The sequence below is a fragment of the Pyxicephalus adspersus genome, chromosome 1 (genome assembly GCF_032062135.1).
Source record: "Pyxicephalus adspersus chromosome 1, UCB_Pads_2.0, whole genome shotgun sequence".
Lineage (NCBI taxonomy): Eukaryota > Metazoa > Chordata > Amphibia > Anura > Pyxicephalidae > Pyxicephalus > Pyxicephalus adspersus.
The window spans coordinates 104,034,653-104,060,198 of NC_092858.1; the positions used below are offsets into that span (position 1 = coordinate 104,034,653).

The following is a 25,546-nucleotide window of genomic DNA, read 5'->3' on the forward strand; positions in this document are numbered from 1 at the left end:
GTGTTTCTTCTGCGAGAGAAATTACCAGTGATCAAAAAAAGATTTTTAGTTCTTCTAATAATGGACAATGCCACAGCAGTTGCATGTGTAAACAAGAGGGAGATACAATGAGTATCTCTTCTTAAGGAGTAGTCTCATCTTCTAGATATTTTGGCAGTTTATCTGTTGGGATCTCTTAACATGCAGGCAGGTTTCTTCTTTTAGACAACAACAAGTAGTTCCTTTCCAAAAAGATGCTCTCCTTTATCTTACAGAGTCTAATTGCAGAGGTGGACCTGCCTTGGTACAGAACAGAAAATTGCCAGCATTCTACTCTCAGCTCCCCAGTCCCCACGTAACAATTTGCTCATCGTGGTTTCAGATCTACTTTTTTCCATATTGGGTTCAATGATGAGCAGATTTATTGCCCTGGCTTTAATTTTTGATACCATGAAAAATTGTTTTGGAAAATTATTCTTTTTAGGGTAGGGACTTTTCAACTTGTTTTATTGATAAGGCCAGTTCAGTTTTTGCTGCAGAGAAGTGTAAACACTGGTGTGGAGGTAGCTGCCCTAATTTTTAAATGATTAAAAATCTTTGAAAAATGCAATCCTTGTGGAATTATTTCCAGTGATGGTGGTGTTAATGGAGAGTTGGGATAGATTTTTCAGGAACAGAAGTCTCTGATAACAAGGGTGTTATCTTGCTATAAAATTATGTAATATATAATATATATGTATTATAATATAACATATATACAATATATATGTTATAGACTAGGCAGAGAAACAAAACTCTGAGACATTCAACACAGCACGTCAAAAATGGCCTGAACAAAATTATTGGCAACCTCAATTTAATACTTATTTAAACTGATGTTAATCACGTTCTGTAACATTCAATGAGACTTTTACATCTCTCTACTGGAAGTTTAAATGAACTCTACTTTTTTAAATAAAACAAAAACAAATAAAGTGCTGCAGTCATTTCTTTGCAAGTTTATAGTGTCTGTGTATTATATTTTTGTATATATAATATAGGCTTGGGGAGGTGAAGTGCACTCTGCAATCCCATAAATTTAGTTCAGTTAATCTTTCTTTATAACTGAGGTCCTCTGTGCCGCTTATTTTTTACATACCCTTTTATTTCTTCTCTCCAGTTCTGCAACATAAGTTTTGCACTTGGTGTTAGTGCAATTTGCATTTCAATAATGCCTATGAAATCTCTATTTTTAGTAAAAAAAAACACAACAGAGATTTCCTAAATGATAGCATGGAACCCTAATTAGGTACCACATCCCTTCCTAATATACACACAAAAAAATAAGGTTTTTTATATTCCAAAAACATTTGTATCCACCACGATGGCATCACTATTTAAGGTGATGATGAGATAGTACATGGTTCCGGGCAGGTTAACGCATTTCTCTCCACATCACTTGGGTCTTTGTTTTAGGGAGTGTAGAGAACTAGGTACTGAAGTACATGTATGGTAAACGTGTCCTTTTATAATTAGATTCTGGGTTAGAATTTTCAAATTGCTGAGCACAGTATTCCAGAAACCTATCACTAGAGATCCTTGGTTGGTTTCACTCCACTTCAAACCACAAACTCTAACAAATGTTCAGTTTAAATTATGCTCCTTCATTCTTATAGCGGCAAAACAAACAATAGCCAAACATTGGAAGATGCAATTAGTCCCATACCATTAGGCTACGTAGACACGTGCAATTGTTGATGATAATCTTACGTGTGTACAGTGCTCGTCGTCCATCGTCCGAACGACCATCCTGGCAGATCTACCGAACATGGACGATCCTAATGGAAGTAAAGGGGTGAGAGCACAGTGGGAAGCTGCTCTGTCATTCTCTCTCCTCCTGTCTCCATGGAGCAGAACGGTGCTGTATGTACAGCATTCGTTCATGCATCGTGCAGTTGTTAGTCATTGGAAAAGATTGTGAAAGATCCTTTCCAACGACAATAATTGCATGTGTGCACATACTCAAAGTGGATAATACATTTATTAATGAGAAATTGTCTAGTATGGTAAATAATTTCTATGACAAATTTGCTAAAATATGGGAACCCTGACTCCAGTTTTATCTAATGTGACAACATCTTTCCTGTCAAGCCTATGGTCAACAGGTATTTAGTCTATATAATTGTGGACATAATCCCTGGTATTTTATGTTCTAAAAGACCGGATATTTTCTTTCCAACCTTTCCCCCCTTTCCTTTTATAGTATGTTGATGATAATGATTGTCCTCTTTAAAGATTGAGCATCTCAGGAACGATTATCTTTATGTTCCATTTCTAAGTTTTAGAATGCTATTTTTATCTGACTCAGACTGAGAATCATTTGTAAATTACAATGTTTATTGGTATTTAATACAGTCAATAGTATTTCAATATACTGATTTTTATTTGCGATATACGGTAATATATAGGAAGGACATGTTTTTATTATTGTTGTTTATTCCCTTTTATGTTCATTAAAATTTTTATTAAAAAATCATTGAAACCAAAAACATTTGTATCATGTTACACAATTGCAAGTTAGTTAAAATCAGAAAACATACTCTGTTCACATATTTACTCAAGCACATACTCTACAGAAACACATTGTCTAGAGTTTTTTGAGTAGATATGCATGCAGAGTATGTTTTCTGATTTAAATTGACTAAGGCAATTATATCAGGGCTGTCATTTGTTGATTGTATTCAACATTGACACTTTATAGGATTATCATCTGTGGGTGATTCAACCATGGAGAGATATTGGAGGACTTTTAACACAACTGCAGAGATTGTATCTAATGTTTTAAAACAAGTAAGAAGTAAGCCATTATAGTGTGGTAAATAATAGGTATGTTTTATGATGTTTGGTGTATCAGCTACTAATTTATATGTATGCATTTGGTATTAGATCATATGCATTATTTATCTTACACTCCTGAAGAAGGCTGAATGAAACACAATGAGATGTGAGAAAATAAATTTTGAGCAGATTAAATCGCAATTGTGTAACATGATACAAATGTTTTTAATTGTTTTTGGAATAAAGAGCAGATAGGAATTTTATTGTTTGTGTACCTAAAATTCTCCTATTTGGTTTGTTAATTCAAACTTTATGTGTGTGTAAAAACACAACATATAATCCAAATATACCAAGTGTCAAAAATGATGTGTCAAAACTATGTTAAGGTTATATATTCAAAAGATTTGACCCAGGGTAACAGCATGTCTGTGAGTTACTCCAATGCCATCTATTAAAGCTGAATGGGTTTTCAATGCATCACAAATAACCTAACTATGCATCTGCTTTTGTTTAAAAATTCAGTTGGGATGCATTTTGGATGTGTGTCGGTGTGCGATTCAAGTCAGGATTCCATTTAGTTTGCTAAATAAAAGATCACATTTATTTTAGTATCCTTCTTTGGATGCCAAGGGAACTTTTTACTGCCACTGTAGCTGATCTTTGCTTTCCTTATGGTTGGAGAGGGGTTCAAATCAGTAATTGTTTATTTATATTTTTTCCATTGCTGATCCAAACTACCCCCAGCGCCGGACTGTGGAAATATCCTGGTGTACGCTATGGATTGAACACAGGCAGCATACATTAAGAAAAAACTTCAGTTCCCATTTAAGAGTAAATTTCTGGACAGATAAAAAACTTACATTGATTTTTTTTTACCTGTATATGACATGATATCATCTTCTTCTAGTCCATGTATACCTCACTGGACTAGAGGGAAAGCAACACAACAGTTGTGCTGTAGTGCCTATGTGCGTGCTTAACAAGCATGCTGATAGGAGAAGCTAGACAGGATTATGTGGCAAAACTGTAAATCTGGAAAACTGGATCTGGATGGAATTTATATTTATAGTATTTCATCTGTGAATATAGCTTTTTTTACACTTACAGTTACAGTCACACAAAGAAAACTTCTAGTGCTTTCTGATTGGCTGAGGAAAGCTTTCCTCAGCCAATCAGAGAGCACTAGAGGTTTTGAATAGGGAGACTTGTTACCATTTAACCTCTAGTGCCAGGGATTGCACACGGGATTCCTAGGGCTGCATGAATGAATGCAGCCCTGAGAATCCACTGCGATCCCGGGGCACTAGAGCGGGGATCGAAGTGGAACTGCAAATGAACTCTCAATGGAGTTTCTCCATTGAGAGTTCAACTGCAGTTCAGTTCCCACGATCACCGAGCTGATAAATACAGCCCGGTGACCGTTGGAACTTTTCTGTCACAGCTGATTGGAGGTACGCGAGTGCCTCCAATCAGCTGTGACTGCAGGTGAACTCTCAATGGAGTTTCTCTATTGAGAGTTCATCTGCAGTTCAGTTCCCACGGTCACCGGGCTGTACTTATTAAACAGGGGGATTCCCAGGGCTGCAAGAATGAATGCAGCCCTGAGAATCCTCCTGTAATGATTTTCTCGATCTTCCAATGGTTTCGCGAAATCGGTTCGCCGAATTGAATTAGAACAATGATGCCCTGGTGGCAGTTTTCTGGCAGGGGCTCTCAGGCCATATTTAAGATGAGCTTGCTGGTCGTGACCTTCCCCCTACTCTTAATGACCTGGTGTCTATCTGCATCCGGATTGATGTTTGCTTCCAGGAGCGGGCTCAGGAAACCTATAAAGTCCGGCGACCTATTAAACTGGCTCCCACTTTCCAAAGACCCCCTCTCCCAACAGTTGAGCCTATGCAGGTGGACTGTGCACGACCGCCGCAAGCACCAGGACCTCTGTTTACACTGTGCTGGGAAGGGCCACTACAAGTTTAAGTGCCCATTGAAGGCCCCAAATGCCAGTGCCTAGGGAAATGGGGAGAGGGCTCCCTAGGCAAACCTATTGACCTCTCCACCATCCAAAATAACGTTTCCTGTCTGAATCTCATCAGACAGACACCATTTCTAGACCCAAGTCCGTTTCGACTCCAGCGCTGCTGGAAACTTCATCACCCAGCAACTGGTCTCTGTTCAGCTTTTTCCTTTTTGTTGGTTCCCAAGATCATCCATACGTCCATCCGGAGACATACTTTCGTGGCACCTGCTTCCAGGAGTGTCTGCCCAGGCTACTTCCCATCCTGCAAATATTTTCTGCTGCTGCTTCACCACAGCCTAGTTTGTCAAGACCTTACTGGGGATTTGCTGACGTCTTTAGCAAAAAACAGTCAGAGACGCTACCAAAGCACCGTCCATATATCAGCACCATTGACTTAGTCCCTGGCTCTTCTCCTCGAGGTAGAGTGTACCCTCTTTCCATCCCTGAAACTAAGGCCATGTCTGATTATATTTAGGAGAATTTGGAGAGAGGCTTTATCTGCAAATCATTATCCGTGGGAGCTGGGTTCTTCGTTGTGCAAAAGAATTATGGTTCCCTGCGTCCTTGCATTGGTAATAGAGGTCTGAATAAAATCACAGTTAAGAACAAGTATGCGCTGCCTTTAATCTCTGAGCTGTTTGATCACCTTCAAGGGGCGTCTGTCTTTACCAAGTTGGACTTGCTTGGTGTCACAAACCCATGTCTAAATGAACCTTATTGCACATGCTCAGTGCGTATCCTTACTCTGTACATGACCAGTGCGAGCTCCAATCAGAGACTAGGGCGGCACTATATGAAGGCACCATGATTTCCTTCCAGTGCAGACTGAGCGTGACAACTTCCTGTTTCCTGTTCCCTGATTCCTGGTTCCTGCTCCTCACTACTCACACATCCCCTGCTCTTCATCTGATCATCCGTGTATGATCTCCAAGGTTTTACTACAAGCTATTATCACCACTGTTTATCTGCAAAGTCATTGGACACTTACCACCACTGTTTATCTGGAAAGTCATTGGACATTTACCAGCACTATTATCTGCAAAGTCATTGGACATTTTTCACTGTCTTTTCTGCAGATAAACTAAAAGGGACATTCACCCCTGTTAACCAATACATGGGTGTGTGATGTCCTGGTTAATCACCATCAAGATTTTTCTCAAACAGAGCTCTCCCTTCTGAAGGCTGACACACGGTGCCTACAACCTGATCTGCATTTTTGAAGGGGACGAATGGAAGACTGCCTTCAAAACCCGGGATGGCCATTATGAGTACTTGATAATGCCATTTGGGCTCTGTAATGCACCAGCAGTTTTCCAGAATTTTGTGAATGACATCTTCCGGGACCTCCTTTATGTCTGTGTGGTCGTCTACCTAGACGACATCCTGGTCGACTCAAGGGATCTACCTACCCACCGCAACCATGTCAAGTTGGTTCTGCAACGGCTTAGGGAGAACAGACTGTATGCCAAGCTGGAGAAATGCCAGTTTGAACTTTCTGAGGTTCCATTTTTGGGATACATTGTGTCAGGTTTTGCACATGGACCCCGACAAACTTTATTCTGTGTTGAACTGGCCACAACCACCTGGGCTAAAACCGGTCCAGAGGTTCCTGGGCTTTGCTAATTATTACCGGCAATTTATTAAATAATCTTCCACACTGATTGCCCCAATTACAGCTCCAGGCCTTTCACTTATTGAAGAAGGTCTTTTCATCAGCGCCTGCCCTGGTTCGCCCTAACACCTCTCAGCCCTTCTTTTTAGAGGTAGACGCTTCCTCTGTTGGAGTGGGCGCAGTTCTTTCCCAGAATGTGGCAGGTAAGCTGAGGTCCTGTGGTTTCTTCTCTAAGTTCTCTTCTGCTGGGAGGAACTACTCCATCGGCGACTGCAAGCTTCTTGCAGTCATACTCGCCTTGGAGAAATGGCGCCACTTACTAGAGGGAGCTTGACATCCTGTAACCATCTACACTGACCACAAGAACTTACAATATTTACAATCAGCACAACCCCTGAATCCTCGTCAAGCCCGTTGGGCAATCTTCTTTGCCCGGTTTGATTTTATACTCACGTATTGTCCAGGTTTCAAAAATATTAAAGCTGATGCTCTTTCTTGCTCTTTTAAAAGGAGGACTTAGAAACAAAACCCACCTTTGGTATTGACCCTGCTCGAATCATGCCCATGCTCCAGTCCGGCAGGACCAGATTTCCCCCGGGAAATCATTTGTTAAAAAGAGCAACCGCCCTGCGGTCCTTCAATGGGGGCATGCTTCCAAGGTTGCTGGTCATCATGGGCAACACCAAACTTTTTACATATTCAACTGTAAATATTGGCCAAATTTGAAGAAGGATGTCTGTGACTTTGTGGCTGCTTGCACTGAGTGTGCTCGGCACAAGGTGCCTTGCATATCCCCCTCCGGTCCTTTCTCAGGGGATTTTCTCATGTCTCAATGGATTTTTTAACTGATATCCCGTCCTCTAATAGGTTTACTACAATATGGGTTGTGGTAGATAGATTTTCTAAAATTGCCCATTTTATTCCCCTTCCTGGTCTTCCTACTGTTTCCACTTTGGCTAAAGTCTTCCTCAAGGAAGTCATCCGTCTGCATGGATTACCATTACACATAGTGTCGGACCGTGGAGTGCAGTTCACTTCTTGCTTCTGGCGAGCCCTTTGTCACCTGTTGGACATCAAGCTAGAATTCTCCTCTGCCTACTACTCCCTAACGGGCAAACTGAGAGGACAAACCAATCCCTGGAACAGTTTCTCTGCATGTACATCAACTCCCAGCAAAATTATTGGTCTGACCTATTGCCTAGATAGCTCACAACAATCGCTCTAATGAATCTACAGGTCACAGCCCTTTTTTCATTGTCTCTGGCCGCCACCCCAAGCTCCCAGCTCCAGTCCCTACACTGTCTAATGTTCCGGCTGCAGCTGCTACTGTTGAACACTTTCAGCAAGTTTGGAGAGAGGTTCAAAAGACTTTAAAGTGCTCCTCTCGAAGCTACAAGAAATGGTCTGACAAGAAAAGGTCCCCTGCACCTCAGTTTTCCCCTGGCGATAAGGTCTGACTTTCTACTAAAAATATTCGGTTACGGATGCCGTCTCCCAAGTTGGCTCCACGTTTCATTGGTCCTTTTCCCATCCTGTCTCAGATTAATCCCGTCACAAAGTTGAAACTACCTCCTTCTCTAAAAATCCATAATTCATTTCACGTTTTTCTCCTTAAACTGGTTATTCTCAATAGGTTCTCTAAGAAGATTATACCCCCTGGACCTGTCCCTGCTGCTTCAGAAGAAAAATATGAAGTAGAACAGATTTTGGACACTTCCGGGGATCATTGCAATATCTGGTGCATTGGAAAGGCTACGGCCCTGAAGAGCGTTCCTGGGTCCCTTGTAAGGATCTCCATGCTTCCCCGCCTATTCAGGGAATTCCACGCCAGGTTTCCCCACAAGCCTGGGGGGGGGGGGAAGGATGGCAGGGGCCCTAAGAGGAGGAATACTGTCACAGATCCCTGCAGGTCCAGGGGATCTGTGCCTCCATCAGTGCCACCCACCTTTCACTCCCCTGCTGCCAGCACCAGCTCTGCTAAGGCATCATCTCCTCGGCTCACTTTCTGGTCCAGGTCATGTGACTCCCAGGCAGCTGCTCCACTACCTCAGAGGACTAGAGTGTTTCGCAGAAGCACTCCCCCTGCTGGTGGAGATGTGAACACCAACAACCTCTAGTCTCTGGGACCCTCTCTGGTGGTAGGATAGGATGCAGCAGATCACATGGCTCCACTCATCACAGGCCCTGTCCTTAACAGGAAGTGAAGGGCAACAGGAAGTTGCCTGAACAAGGAGTTAATTTGGCTCTGCTTCCAGGTTCCTGTTTGTTTATTCTCTTGCTCCTGATTCTTTGTGTACCGACCTAGGCTTGACCCTGACTACTCCTGATCGCTGCCTGCCTTGACTACTGGGTTAACCTTGACTACTCCTGCCTGCCCTGACCTCTGGCTTGCCTGACTACTCTCTGCTCCTCGCTCTGGTACCACGTCCTGTTTCTGCCTGTCAACAGTCACCTGCCTCGGCATGCACAGGGGCCGCAACCTGGCAGTTGCCCGCAGAGCAACATCCTCACCTCTAGAGGCTCTGGTAAAAACCGGGCAGCTGCTTAGACACTGCGCCCTGCGCACGTCTCTACCAACTGAGCTGGTGACACAGAGGGTCCACCGTCCTGCCCTGCAGTACCATGACAGTAACTTTGAATATCCACTTGTGTCCAAGTAGGAAGATCACTGTTTTTTAATCAACACATATGGACCATTGGTGTTTATGATAGCAAAGCTTTTGTGAGACCATTTTGATATTTTCATATTCTTCTTTAAGTTTTGTTGAGTGGCCGATTGGAATTGATGCATAGCAGTTGTCATCATGCAGTAAAACAGATTTCAAACTTCGAGTGGAACTGTCTATGAAAACCTGCCAGTCTTCTGGTACTCCCATATGGGCTAGTAGTCCAGGGATGTTACAACAGTACACAAAGTCTCCATCTTCACTGAAATATGGTAGGAGTGTCACCTCTCTTGTCCTATAAACCGTTATTTTACCTTCCAGTCTCAGACAGTTCTTTTCTTTTAGCCTGGATGCTAAAAGTTCAGATGCTTGTTTTGACTGACTTAGATCACGTATTAAACCATTGAGCTCTTTTTCATGTTCACTTTCACTGCCAACTGCTGGATTACACTCGAAACTCTGTATATCCTCCGATGTCGGATACAGGAATATCAGGGAGTATACTGAACACTGGTATGAGCACTATGCGGCACAGGTCGTCTTGCTGATTCCCACTTTTACTCCCACTTGTTTTTCTTGTAATGATTGAAACCTTTTACATTCACAGCACAAAAATACCAATCATTATGATGATTTTTGGGCCTTCACCATACTAAAACTACACCTAATTTTAAACTTTTCAGTTTTCCACTGACGTAGACACTCTACACAAGTTTTGCATACCATATGTGGAGCCAAATACTTATTTTGGTCCCCCAGTTTAATACCAAAATATGCAAGATATGCTTGTTTCACAAATTCTGTAATGTTTCTTCTCTGTTTTTGCTGAGAATATTCACCACAAATGTAGCAAAATACATTAGGGTAATTTAAACATCTTCTATGGGCTAGTAGTCCAGGGATGTTACAACAGTACACAAAGTCTCCATCTTCACTGAAATATGGTAGGAGTGTCACCTCTCTTGTCCTATAAACCGGTATTTTAACTTCTGGTCTCAGACAGTTCTTTTCTTTTAGCTGTGATGCTAAAAGTTCAGATGCTTGTTTTGACAGACTTACCTCACTTATTAAATCATTGAGCTCTTCTTGGGAGAACTGCTGGTTTGATGAAACACTTCCTTCAATTTTACTTCCACTGCTAACTCCTGGATTAAACCCTGTATATCCTCCATGTCAGATACAGGAATATCAGGGAGTGTACTGAACACTGGTATGGGAACATCAGCACCATGTGACACAGGTTGTCCTGCTAATTCCAAATCAGGGCACTCCCACTTGTTTTTCTTATAACTATTGAAAGCTTTTCCATTCACAGCACAAAAATAACAATCATTATGATGATTTTTGGGCTCTCGCCATACCATTGGTACACCAAATTTTAAACTTTTCAGTTTTCTATTTTTATAGACGTAGACACTCTACACAAGTTTTGCATACCATATAAGGAGCCCAATACTAATCTTGGTCCCGCAGTTTAATACCAAAATATGCAAGATATGCTTGTTTCACGTCATGTTTCTCTGTTTTGCTGAGAATATTTACCACAAATGTAGCAAAATACATTAGGGTCATTTAACCAAATTCTTCTTGAAGAACTCACATTTCTGTAAAAAAAAAAGAAAATGTATGAATAAAAAGAAGGCAAATGGAAGTTTCATAAAAGTAATGCTACATTTATTATATAAATGCAAAACATCGGTGTAAATAAAATTGATAATAATATGCTGTGTTAACATTTGTTGTTGGTAAAACTGATTCATGTATCACAAGAACTAGAGCCAATTCATTGAAACTGATGTCATGCCTGGATTCAGCAGACCTAAAATACACTAAATATTTTGAAAATATTTTTTTTGTTGAACTGTGTAATCTTCCCTTCCTGGCTCAGCAGTGCAGTGTCCCAAATACTGATGCTCTTGTTCTGGCTGAGCGTTCCCATTGCGACTCCATATTATAAGCTCGACTGAGCTGCCAGTTCCTGCTGAAAAAAAGAGGCTACACTACAGGCCATATATGTATTAATAAAGAATTGTTTCAAATAGTTTTTTACTCAAAAGGGACCATTTGATACAAGGAAATGACGAAATGTATCATTCTCCCAGGATTGACAAAATCTGCACTTCTGATAATGATTGCCAGGTACCATGCACTTTTCTGCTTACTTGTACAATAATTTCTTTGCTTTTTCCCACGTAAACAATGCACCCTGCCATCCGCATATTAAAAGGAAATATAATTCATTAGACAAGGTCATATTTCTCCATTGTTTCATGGTCTAGTTCTGAGGTTCAAGTGCTCAGTGTAGGTGCATTTTGCAGTAGACAATAGTTAGCATGGTCACCCTGACTGGTCTGAGGCCGCGCAGCCGCATATACGCAGCAAACTATGATCTACTTTGGGTAATGATACCTTTTTCTTGACATTGTGAAGATGCCCAGGCCACAGTTGTATTGCCATCTATCATGTAGGTACAGTAATAATCAATAAGCAATCAATATTAAATATAATAATCAATATTTTGTAAATGTAATTGTGTATTTTTGTAAGTGTAATTTTGAATAGTTTAAAATCTTCAGCATTTATTAAAATAATGGTCTGGCCAAAGATGGCCTTGTGCATGAACTCCCTGCTTTAATGTGCCAATGCTCTTTCCCTAATTCCCAGTTTGTTTCCAAACAAAATGTCAATTTGGGTTCTACTTATAAAACTTTAGTCAATGGCATGGTACTGATGGACTGGCATAAGGCCAATGTGGTTTCTATCTTCAAAAAAGGAGCTCAAAGTCATTACCAGGTAACTACAGACTGGTTAGTTTAACATCCAAAGTTGGAAAGGTCATAGAGAGTTTGATAAAGAACCACTTATAAGTGATAGTCAGCATGGCTTCAAGAAAGACTGAAGTTGTCAAACAAATTTACTTTCTTTTTATGAGGAAGTAAACAGGTAGACAGTGGAATAGCAGTTGATATAGTGTACTTGGACTTTGCTAAAGCATTTGACACTGTACCCCGCAGACGGTTAATTTGCAAGTTAGGGTCAATAGGTATAGAAAAGTCAGTCTGTAAATAGATAGAGAACTGGCTTAAAGACCGCATCCTGAGAGTTGTAATTATTGATTCACACTCTGAATGGTCTAAGGTTATTAGTGGTGTATCCCAGGGTTCAGTGTGTAACGTTCATGTGTAAAGTTTTTTTCCCAGTTTGCAGTTACACAAGCATGAATCAAAACACACCAATCAATTGAAGAAATGAAATGTAATGAAAACAGTTGGCAAAAATAAACTACATAAAATCAATTTTTTTTAAAGTATTTTTATTTCATATCTAATTGTATAATGTTTTTTTTTTTAACTGAATTTTTATTGAACATTTTCACATACAAAGACAACCAGGCTTATACAGCAAAACATCTCGTAAACACAGCATACAGGGTGATAGGTACATCCGACAAGGGTACATAAAACTCTGGCGTAAGTAACAGTAAAAAACAGTGGCCGTACTGTACCGGCCTATCAAACCCCATAGACTATAAAAATACAGAAACAGCAGATAAACAACAGAAAACAAGAAATGAGTCAAAAAGAAAAAACAAAGCTAAGACGGGGAATAGGAGGGGGGGGGGGTACAAACAAAGATGGATAGGAAGCACAGTGGCGTCTGGAACCAGCGACATATTAAACCTGTAGACTGGTATAGTAGGCATCCCAAGGTTCCCATATCTGTTCAAATTTCGCAACCCTGTTTCGGAGGAGGGCAGTGAGGTACTCCATCAGGCGTATGTCTTGAATACGAGCATACAAATCCTCCATAGAGAGGGGCAGTCTGGGTTTCCATTTGATGGAGATTAGAATACGAGCAGCCACTAAAATATGTGTAATAAGCTGACGGGCGGACTTGGGGAGGTCCATAAGGGGCTATCCCAGCAAGTGGTGGAGCGGGGCAAGGGGAAATCGTTGTTGAGTCACGTCCCCAATTAGTGCATTGACTCTCCCCCAGTAGCCCTGAATAAGGGGACAGGACCAAAAAATATGTTCCAGAGTCCCAAAATGGGACCCGCAGCGCCAGCAAGCCGGATCTACTTCCAGGCGGAAACAGGCGGTGTAACACTGCCGGCGTATGATACCAGCAGAACAAAATCGTGTAAAGATTTTCTTTATAAAGCATACATATTGAGCTTTTATTTGCTGCTTCCCACAGTGTGGACCATGTATCCTGCTCCAGGGCACCGCCCAAAATACTCTCCCAGGTACTCATGTATACAAATTTACCATATACCTCTCTTGCTGATTCCTGCAGAAGGCCATAAATGGAGGAAATGAGGCCCTTAGAAAAAGGACCTCCAATGCAAATCCTCTCAAAAGGAGTTATTTCAGTGAATCTGGGCAGAGTGGAGTGATTGTATGTAATGTCTAATCTGTAGGAAAGCAAAAAAGGATGTTTGAGGGAGATCAAATTTTTCCTGCAACTCCGAAAAGGAAAGCAATCTTTTTTCCACTGGATGTAATATATTTCCGAGCTGAAAAAGCCCCCGGTCTTGCCATGGCTGCCATATATTTCTAGCTAAGCTGTCAGGTATCAGAGGGGTTTGTATGATAGATGTAAGCACAGAGCCGCAAGAGGAAAGATTGTACTTAGAATTATACATTCTCCAGATATTCCTCATAAAAACCATCAGGGACAGGAAATCCCTCTCAGGCTGTAACCAGGAGGAGCTCCAAAGCATCAAATTAGGATGAAGTGGGGAAATCCAAGCTTCCTCCAACTTCCGACATACACTGGGGGAGACTAACATAGTCCAGGAGGGTAAGTAGCGAAGATGCGTCGCCACATAGTATTTTATCAGGTCCGGAGCCCCCATACCTCCGAGTGCTTTAGCTGTACAAACCACCGACTTTGAAAGTCTGTGACGTTTGTGAGCCTAGATAAAGTTCAAATTTCTAGCCTGTAACTTTTTCAAGGTAGGGAGAGGGACCCGAACCGAGAGGGTTTCAAACAAATATAGGAGCAATAGCATCATCTTCACTGACGCAATTCTCCCCAAGAGCGACAATGAGTGTCCCTTCCATTTATTCAAGTAGGCATTTAGTTCCTGGAACAATGGAGGGAAGTTGCAAGTATATAGCTGAGTGTATGTAGCTGTTATTTGGGGGCCCAAATAGTTTAAGGAGCGCTCTTGCCAGGTATAATGTTAAATATTTTCGTCTTCATTTAATAATTTTGTCCTATGTAAAGAGTAGTTGTATAAGTATAGTGCAATACAAAAGCACACGTCTTCATACATAATAGAGTGTTTAAAAAAAAGCTATATATATATATATATATATATATATATATATATATATATATATATATATATATTCTTCTCAAAAGATGCAAGCTTTACAAACAGATCACAATAATGGATGGTCAGCCTAACATCATCCAAAGGTTGTAGGTCATTTAACAGGTTATATTATATGTAAAAAACATTGCATGCATTTTGTTGTCAGCGTAAAATCTGTTGCAAGGTTGTTCATTAAGGGTGTTCCCCTCTCTTCACTAATAACTTTAAATGTTGAGCCACCTCATTAAGCAATCATATATAATGTATAAAAGAAGAAAATGAATGAGGTTCACAGCTCTGGGATTGTATAAAATAATATATACGTGTATTTGTTACATTGTATCAAAGAAAAACATTTACATAACGCAATCAGATATTTTACCTTGGTCCTGTTAACACTTAACACAGTGTTTTTCAACCGCTGTTCCGCGGCACACTAGTGTGCCTTGAGAGATCTTCGGGTGTACCGTGGGAAATTATCCAATTTTAATTAATTGGTCCCAAAATAATTTATTTACTGCAAAAAATTTGTCTTCATTTGTCTATACCAGCGATGTATAGTGATAGGCAGAACCAAAAAAAACTCTTCCACTAGATGGCAGCAGGTAGCTTTACGTGTCTGACTTTTTGGTGGTGTTCCGTGGGATTTTTCTAATTGTAAAATATGTGCCGCGACTAAGAAAGGTTGGGAAACACTGACTTAACAAGACTGAGGTATTATAAACTAGACACAGTGCTTCTATGTCATCCAACAAATAAATGTGTGACGAACCGCAAAAGTCCTGACCGTATAAAGATTGTGCAAAAATCCGACACCTTTCGCCACCATTAGGCTTCCTCAGGGATATCTTTTGTACGTACTTTACAGTCTAAATACGTATAGAAAATCAGTAAGTCAAATCAGGTAAATACCTAAATTCAAGCGAATACATATATACATATGTTCATTTGAAATTCTATAAAGTATGGTAAGTATCACATGGTTACATGAAGATTGTATATATTTACATATATATAGATGTAGGTATATTGCATTCAAAATATTTGTGTGATATACAAAGTAACAGATTATTTGTGTATACAAGAAAGGAATATAGTTACTTGTGTACCAATGGGAGATCATAAAAGACACAAACATGCGTGATGATAAATGTGGCATGGTGAAGGTTGAAAACCTTGTTCAAGTTAGTGCTAGATATGAATGGATTAAATAATCAACATAACAGTATAGTATTAAGTAGTTTTACAAAATATTTTTCATGTATCTATACATATTGTATGATTGTGTTATGTAAATGTTTTTCTTTGATATTATGTAACAAATACACGTATAAAATATTTCGTAAAATCCCTGAGCCGTTAACCTCATTCTTTTTCTTCTTTTATACATTATATACTATTGCAAGGTTGCCTAGCAAGTTAGATCACCCATTGGATTTTGATATCCTTAGTCCTTAACCATTGTGGTTTACTCCTCTGAGGCTATAATGTGAAGAATTTAAAAGGATTATCCTATATATATTCTTGTCATATATGTGTCAATCAGAGAGACCCAGAATATTTAGTCACTGGTGGAGTTTCTGGGGGATGGAAGAAACCTGGTTGTGAATCAATGTAATGGCATTATCCCAGAAGTGAAGTATAAATTCTTGATAGACAGATATTTGAAGTAAAGATTTTTTTTAAATACCAATGTTGTTAGTAAACAAAACACATATTTTCTTCATATCCTAAAAGGTCCAGACTGGGTTTACAGGCCAATGTAATCATGGCAGGTGGTCCACAAAGCAGAATGATGGTATCATCAGCTGGTGGTGGCAGATGCTCTTGGATCATCTTTGAATCAACAAAACCTGTACTGTATTCCCAATCTTAACACGATCAAAGAACAAAAAGATAAAAGTAATACATAGGTCAATCATAGGTAAAATACCGGTACATTCACTTTTTTGTTACTTTGTTTACTGTACATCTAAAATGTAGCATAGCCAGTTATCTGTGACATTTTGTGCTTAGTCCTGATGACCTCTGGTGAGTTAAGCTACGTACACACTTCCAATGGTTCTCGCCCGTTAATCGGCGCAGGGCCGATATCGGACAAGAATCTGAAGTGTGTACAGCGCGCGTCGTTCATCGTCTAAACAACCATCCTGGCGGATCCCCAGACGATGAACGACGAACGATCGTAATGCAAGGTAAGGGGGAGAGCCCCCCTCCCCTCAGCATAGAGCACAACGGTGCTGTATGTACAACACTAGTTCATGCATCGTCCAGTGCATAGTAGTTGGAAAGGATTGTGAAAAAGATCCTTTCCAACGACTATAATTGGAAGCGTGTACGTGGCTTTAGAGTACATTTCTTGATTAAAGAATTCCTGTTTCTTACCCTAAGGAGTCTCATACCTGCTGCTACAAGGTTCACCTGTTATCCTGCTGTGCTACGCATAATGTAAAATAAAAAGAAAGCAGAGTAGTAGATGATAAACACATGTGATAATGACACTTGCTTACCTTGGGTAGCATTATCCACAGTAAACCACAGCGTGAAGCGCTCCGAGTGCTCTTTTTGTATCTTGTCAAGCTCATGCCGCAGAATGATGTCATTTTCTGACTGAAAAAAGATACACTTTTTTAAACTCTTGCCATTTAGGCTGTGGCCTGCTGTCCTTGGTCCAGCCAGTTTCTAAGTGTCTAATTTACGCTGGCAGCAAGGTTGTGGTGCATTTACCACTTTTTCACACCAGGTAACACTTTTCTCATGAAAAGATCCTGTTTTTATCCCCAGAATGGAATTTAAAAAATTTGGAAGATTCCTTTTTTATGTAAAGACTGGTGGGTTTTAGGGATTCGTACAAATAGCTTTTTACCACTATTTACAAGGATACATAAGTTGGAGAAAATACGTTTCAGCGACATAAAACAGAACTTTCATTAAAATAAAAAATAACGCTTGCCTTGGCAGAGCCCTTGATCCCTCCACAGCTAGCCTCAATTCGACCCCACACCCTCTTGGATTTTTTCCCTGTTCAAGTGTGGAGGAAACGCTGGGCACTGACATCTTCTTCCTTCTTCTGTCTACATCACCTGAACTCGCACAGCTCAGTCCCGAGATCGGGTAATATATCCTTCTGTAAGTATATTTATAAAAAAAAAAGAGTGCCGATCTCACCACAAAAGCATGAGATTGCCCCTTCACCCTATCTACCTTTTATAAAAAATTTAAAATTTGTGGGGATAGGTTTAGGACATTGATGTGGCTATATTTTATTGCTACAGTTACTATGAAGCCATTGATCAACCAGAGTACCCCTCTTGGTTTGCCTCTGCTGTGGAAAAGAGACATGGAAAAGAGGAAAAGTTTTTCACAACCACCACAATCTTTAATTCCTTCATCATGTTAAAAGTAAGGATTACATCCAGCCTATCATTTATGTACAATACTCACTTTATTAGCAAACAGTAAGAAACATTTTGTTTCATCTTCAGGGTATTTTAGTATAGTTTGGATTATCTGCAGCATTGGAGTCAGACCTGAAAGAGATAAAATATAGTAAATAAAGTAAACAAACATATATATCCAAATCTGTTCATCTTTGTAACTATCATATTTGTACTGAACAAGTTACATGAATCAGTGATTTAAACAGACCCACCAAAATGTATGAATGTGCTTATATAGCTCTATAAGTGCCATTCTGCTCTATAGAGAGGGGAGGGGGGAGAACAGTGAGCGGCACCCCACTGTGCTTCCCCCCCCTCACTTGCATTACGATCGTTTGTGGATTCACCAGCCCTGAGGAGAATATCAGACGAGAATCATCTCACGTGTGTACCTAGCCTTAAGCTATATACCCATGTCCAAGATGCTCGGCTGATACGAGCAGTCTGGCTCATCTCGGGGAGAATCTGTGTACAGAGGTTTGACTGACATTGTTCTTGGATCTATCCTGACTGATCCATGAATGACAGACAATAAATGACTGCAATAGAAGTGAAGGGAGGAGAGTGCAGCAGGGTGCCACTCACTCATTTTTCCTCCTCCCCTGTCTTTATAATGTCTTTTCTCATAGTAATGTAAACAACCAAATTGCATTTTATTTCTAAATAAAACATTTTCTATTATTTGTAATTTCATATGCCATGAAAATCCCTTTTTATAGGTGTGAGTGATTTTACACTTATCTTGTCCCTCTTATAGCCATTTAACTACATATTCTGAGGCCAATTTGGAGAGGGACACCATTTACATTACTTTAGCAGAAGGAACAGAATATCAGGCTAAAATAGCAGTAAGCATCTATCCCAAGAAAACATTTTTTTCAATTTAGTAGCATCAGGTGCTTGTCTGCCATGTATGCGCAATAGGGGCAGGAGGATGGTTGTTTGCTCTTTAATAACTGGGGAGCCAACACAATAGTTTTGATGAAAGCAAGTGCCTTAATTTGATTGCAACTATGCCTTAACTAAAATATTAGTAATAGGTGGAGTGGTTCTGTTTCTCTGCAGCCTCTCTTGCAAGTTTAATACTATTAAGATAATAGTAGGCATAATTTAGAAGTGTATGCATCTGTTGTATCTGAAACTTTAACTAAAACATTGCTTCCACGTGGAATATATAATGCCACCTTCCCATGAGTGCAGGTGTCCATTGTAGGCAACCTAAAAACATCAAAACTTTTAATGTATTCAGCACTACTGGATTGGTGCATATAAGGTAAAACTCCATCTTCATTATATCAAAAAAATTACAAAACAGTAACAGTTTATTCCTAGCATAGCAATTATTTTATATTAATTTTAGCTTGGAAACACTAGTTAAGAGGATCAACTTCAGCAAGCATTTGCTAAGAATTTAGCAAGCTATCATTAGTTTGCCCTTCTCTGTTTCCTGCAAACTAGTGACCAAAACTGAACAGCATATTCTAGATAAGGTATTACTAATGCTTTGTAATAGGGCAGGACTAAATGTATCTATTTCTCTTGTACAACCCATGCCACCACCACCAGCCAAAAAAAAAAAAACAAAACAAAAAACAAAAAAAACAGTATTTATGGTAAATAAAAAAAATTTCTATTTATATTTTTCTGTACACATATATAGAGTATAAATACTGTACACATGCAGACATTTTAATGTTGTTTACAGCATTTAGGTAAAGCAAAAATACAGTCAGGTGTTTTATAATATTTTTTATTACAGACCTCAATCACACAATTTTATTCTCTGAATTTCTCTCTGAATTAGATGGACAAGATCAATCCATCTGGGTGTGTGGAGAGACTGTTCAACAAGCCTGCAGAATTTTGTCCTTGAATGGAGAATCCAGAAGGCTGCAAAACACACCCCAGTCTGGCCCCCCCGTCCCAGCAGCACAGTCTGCTTTGTTTCCACTGCACACTACTGACACCAGGGAAAGACTGTGTCTGTTCAATCCCTAATGTTTATATATAATATGATGCCAAAAGACCCTTGCCACATCCTTAATTCAGAAGTGGGCTGAGTGGCCAGGCACCTCCTCTGGCCGCCATGGCTCCTTAGGCCATGGGCTATTTGGCTTGGGAGGAATCTAGCTTTGCTCTTTTTTGTATACTTATTTTCAAACAAGAATGCATCTTGCTAGTTCAGAGCCTGCAGATTGTCACTGCATGGCGTTTTTAAGTTTATGTTCTTCTAGAACACCATATTGTTCTACGTCATTGATTTATTTACCCTACATACCCTATGCATCAGCTACTTGTATGATTTATGGAACATTTCCAACCTGCCCAAGCAATGTTATTACATTTCTATGCCTAGCACTGATTACTTTTGCTTTACTGAATTCAGAATCAATTTTATGGTAAAGTCAATGAAACAATTGCCTTGACCAGATAGCTTGAAAAGACGGTATTTTACCCAATAAGTCTGGGCAATCTGCAACCACAGAAATAAATTATTTCCAAACTCCTGCTCGTAACTAATTTTTAAATAGGTAAAAAGCTAATTGTTCACAAAATGAACCAGCAACTTTGGATCAATCAGAATACGAAGCAATATTCATTCATCTTTGATTGAATTTTTTTTAACAAACATTCACAGCTCACATTTTCTAAACCTACAGACCTGAACAATCAACTGCCTGTGAGGAGCTATGTCAAATGTATACTTCAAAAATACCGTATCCACAGGCAGCCATTTGTCTAAGTTTCAGCTTTCTTATCCATAAAAAGCAAGTAAATGTTTTTGACTGTCCTAAATCTATGCTATAGGCTAGGTTATTAATATCTAATGCACACTCAATTATGTTGTCCTTCCTGTTCCTTAAATGTGTTTACTAAAATAGAAGTTAAACATACAGGCCTGTAGTTACCTCATGAAGTCATAGCATGCAGAAAAACTATAGTTCTTGTTTTTTTCAGATTATACATTGCTGCCACCTATTGGCTTTTAGGTCAATGGTGTATAGTGCCAGTTCTAACAAAAAAAAAAAAAAAGGAATGCGTGGCATAATTTACTCTGCACCTACTTAAATTGACAGAATGCAATTCAAAGGTCATGTGAAAATGCCTCTGGAAAAATACCACTTTTTTTAAATGGCAGACGCACAGTGAAATGTTGACAATAGCATATTAAAATTTTTATTACTCCAGTATATATTCAGTCATTTAACAATTTTTTTAAGAAGTAAACTATGTAATCAGGGCAAAGATCATGGGTCTGTCTTGCACTCAGGTTTTATCAAAGAGTGCTTGTTACATAAATATTTTTAATTTGTGTTTGCCCATCTGTGACCAGCATAATTAATTTTTTGGCATTCTAAATCCTTCTATTATATTATATTATCTGTCCTATTATAGAGAAAGGCCCCTTTTTACCATCTTTAACATCCCACATCTAAGTTCAAATCATAAGTGTATTTGATGTCAGCCTATTTTAAACATGGGGGGGATGGCTACCCTTATTTTCATTTTTATTAGATTTATATATCAATGCTAACTTTCACGGCTCTCATTCTGACATTATGGCTAAACATTAAGTTATTGACTAAGAATAAGAAGCAGATTATGAATTTTCCTATATATATACATAATTGCTCTGGGTTGTGGACTCAGAAGGTATTAAAGCTGAATTTCAAGCAGTTAAGAAATAATTAATAAAAAATATTAAATGTATATTTTAATGCAACTAGTACATTTCATTTGACCTGTAGCCTTAATTAATTTGTCATTGGCCTTTTTTAACAACATAAGTTATTATCCAGTTCCATTTGAACATAAAAGCTTCACCAGCACGATCTTGTGTTGGTGCTATATATGCATCATTGTTTGTATTTACCATGATTTGCTCTCGATAAACCACTTTCATCCTACTGACACCGATTCCCTATTACTTATAGGAGGTAAGCTACAATATCCCTTCCCTACATACACGCAGCAGTAATATAGCGTATCTCAAACTAAATATTGTATTTGATCTGCTCCTTCAAACCTAACCCTTGTGCCTTATTTATATACAAACAACTGAACCTAGTTTTTATTTCCTAATTATGCTAGTCCTAGCTGTCGGTTACAATTGGCATCACCACATTATATGATACGACCTACTGTGGGGTAATATCTAAACAAGACTTTCAATTTATGAGCTTGTTTTAAATTAAAATACCTAAAAATCTGACTCCAAAAATCCATGGGTCTGATTTTTTAAAGCTCTTCAAAACTGAAGAAGATAGATTGTAGCTGAACCTGGGCTATCTAGTAAACCTGGAATAGATTTTGTCGATGATTAAAAACATTTGCCAATTATTAGTAAAATATTTTCAGTAATACATTCCAGGTTTGCAGAAAAACCCAGGTTCACCCATGATGGTCTATATTCTCCAGTCTTGGAAAGCCTTAATAAATCAGGCCCCATAATTTGCTTGTTGTCCCACACATATGTGCTCAGCCCCTCCTTACATTGCCAACAAGTAGGAGAATCCATTTTGTGATGAAGTGAATCTTTCTTGGCAACAAGTACTATCTTGTGTAAACTGCAACCGATATGGTTGGCTAGATATACCTTTTTGTAGGAAAAATAAAGTATTTTTCCCACATAAGCTCTTCTTTATTTCAGAAATTACTGTTTACACTATAAACATAACATAAACATATTAAATATTCTTTTGTTATCTCATGCATAGACCATAGAGGCAACTAGTATTTTTTAGGAAATGGGTCAATAGTGGCAGGCCTCCAATTTCTGTCATAACAAGTGAATTCTTAGATAACTATTTCATGATCATTACCTTTTCTTTCACAACTCACAGAGTATCATGTCACCTGTGACAAGATTTCTACCATGTCTCATGACAGGAAGGGCACCAAGTAATACCTACCTGTTCCACCTGCTATCATTCCCAGATGACGGACAAACTTTCTTTGTGCTGGAGATCTCTTATTTGGCTGAATGGCAAAATAACCTAATCACAAAAAGAGTGGCAACATATTAAAAATACTTGCACCTTGTAAAAATTCATATTTAACCTATATTTCTTAGAATTGCAGTAACGTTTGTGATAAATCAGAGATAACATACATTTGAAATATTAGCATTAACAAACAAAAGAGACTTTTGTAGTTTTTAAAAGAAGCAGGAAGAGGGTGCTATGGATGGGCAGGATTTCTTTCAGTTTCAGTGTGGGGCCCCTACTATGTAGTTACACCTCTGCATAGTATCAATCTCTTGCAATCCCTGTAGAACAGAGCTTCAAGAAAAGAAAAAGAAACAGTACAATGAACCAATCAGTTGTGCTGCAGTGCAAAGAGAATGCTAATTGGAGAGGAGAACAGAGGCACATAAAGATGACTAAGATGTTCTGAAATCTGAATAGGGATCCTACAAAATGCATTTGCACACCTTAACAAAATTTTAATAATTAAGCAAACTAAAAAAGCATAGGTAGATGTCAACTTCAGTGAAAAATAGAAATAAAATGATTCAGAAATATAGAGGGCTGAATGTTTATGCAAGTCTCATTTCCTTTGGAAGTACGGGTTTGCTTGGCAGTCCTCAGCCTCCAAAGCCTTCTTGTTTGCTCTAAATATAATACTTAATCTTGCATATAACTTTAGCTCTGTATCTAAATAATTATTTTTCTATTCCATACCTTTTCCTTCATATTCAAGAAGTCCTCTGGGACCTTGAATTTCAATGCTGTCCCCAATGGTGAGATTGTCGAGATACTGAGTCATTTTACCACCTTCTGGAAATTCAGGATGTTCATCTCTGAAATAGATCTTTAAAAAGAAAAGAGACATACTATGGATTTATAAATCTGTTGTAATTCAATTTTATGTACTATTAAGCAATAATGTATTTTTTTTGTTAGTAACAGTGTATAAGAAATTATTATAACTTTGCCATCATAAAATGAAAACACTGAAGTTGATGTAATACAGATATAAAAATTTGTAAAAAATATTGTTTACTGAGCTCAGTAAAAGCTTGGATTGTGGTCTGTCAACAGCATTGGAAAAAGATTTCAGAAATGTGGTGTGCCAGGGTCTGTAAAGGGAGGAAACCATGAGTAATGCTGAACATTCTCTAGCCAGAAAATGAGATGGGCACTATTTAACTTGTTGCAGCTTCTAAAGAGCAATGTGACACATACTTTTTTGAAAAAAGAATACTTACTATTTCCTCTGCCAATATGCTGCTCTATTCAGTAGAATTCTACCTTAGAAGTCCACCGGGAGAATACGCTTTTGGGAAAGTTTGAGCTTACACTGATATTTCCTTCTCACACATCAATACATTAAACAAAAGTGATGTGGAGGTCAGCAGAGGAATCCAAGAATAGCTGCAGAGGACCCAGGAAATTACTTCCAAAATTGTCAGTTTTTAAGTGGACTTTGAGGTACCATTCAGCAGGGGAAGTTTTGTTGTAAAGTAAGTGTGAAGCATAAGTATTCTGTTTCTTTACAAGTATGTGCTTCATTACACATTCATGTATTTGACTGGGGAACTTTAATCATATTTCTAAAAAACCATTTACAAAAGAAACTAAAAAAAAAAAAAAAAAAAGGAAACTATTGTTGGTAAATGCAAATATATCTTTTGATTATACCTTTATTATGAAGTCAACGTAACCCATATCTTCATATGACACTGGGGTATATGGTCTCACCACAAGGTTACCTTTGATTTTAGTAGAAAGATAAACATATTTGCCTAAGAAGAAACAAGGAGAAGCAGATGAAATGCCAAAAAAATACAGTTTAAAACAAATGCGTTTTTCAACATAAAGAAAATGTATACCTAATCCCTAAAATTTGTTATAAACTAAAAAAAGTTTTTAAATCTGCAACTTTTATTAAAATAGCACCTAGCGATCCATATTGAAAAAAATGTCCTGTTCAGTAAGTTCATGTTATAAAGTGACAACAATTTGTCCCTGTCTCCAAACTGTCTCCTAACTGCTGTGTTGTCCACCTGTTATGTAGGCTTCTGATGGAGACTACAAAATCTTTAGTACACAAAGCCAACACTTCTAAGACATTCTGAATTGAGTGATATGAATACAAAACTAGACTAATTTCTAGACTAATTTCTTTGTGTTGGCAATAAAAAAACACAAAATCAATAGTTAGTTAGGTTAAAAAAAGACCATCAAGTTCATCCACTAGGGAAATAAACATATCGCAGATAAAAACCTTATTGACACTGTTAATATGGAGGAAGGCAAAAAACAAAAAAAAAAAACTAGTTCAATTTGCTCCAATAGGGGAAAACAAATTCCTTCCTGATCCTGTGAGGCAAATGGGACGTTCCCGGGATCAACAGTCTCTGTTGTCTTTACTTTAAAACTTTAATACCCAGTTAAATTATGTGCTTCTAGAAAAGCATCCAGCTTTTTCTTAAAACAATCTATAGTTCTTGCTAAACATACTTCCTGAGGGGTATAGAAAGGGTAGAGTATAGGTTAAAGGAACCACAGATGAGGTGTTTGTTATGGCAAAATATTTTTTATAAGATAAATATTTATGCCTGTTACAGTATTCAAACAATTATTAGTGCTGTTACAAACATAGGATATAGTATATCCCTGATTACTTCATCAGGATATTTTTGATCTGAAAATACTAGACAGAGTATGCTATCACAGTAAATAGTTC

General features: G+C 38.5%; 1 protein-coding gene across 2 annotated transcripts in view; it reads right to left on the minus strand.

Moving 5' to 3' along the window:
• Positions 1–10,563: 10,563 nt before the first annotated feature.
• CYB5R1 (cytochrome b5 reductase 1) overlaps positions 10,564–25,546 on the minus strand; it is a 30,009-nt gene continuing 15,026 nt past the window's right edge. Inside the window, exons 4-9 of one of the 2 annotated variants that reach the window (XM_072422366.1) lie at positions 24,499–24,602; positions 23,539–23,668; positions 22,768–22,851; positions 17,859–17,944; positions 16,925–17,024; positions 10,564–10,695 (exon numbers count right to left, since the gene is read on the minus strand). In XM_072422366.1, the coding sequence (XP_072278467.1) occupies positions 10,688–10,695; positions 16,925–17,024; positions 17,859–17,944; positions 22,768–22,851; positions 23,539–23,668; positions 24,499–24,602 (512 nt within the window). In that variant the 3' untranslated portion in view covers positions 10,564–10,687. Of the gene's footprint in view, positions 10,696–14,456; positions 16,286–16,924; positions 17,025–17,858; positions 17,945–22,767; positions 22,852–23,538; positions 23,669–24,498; positions 24,603–25,546 lie in introns of those variants that run through there. The other variant, XM_072422358.1, reaches the window with a different exon arrangement.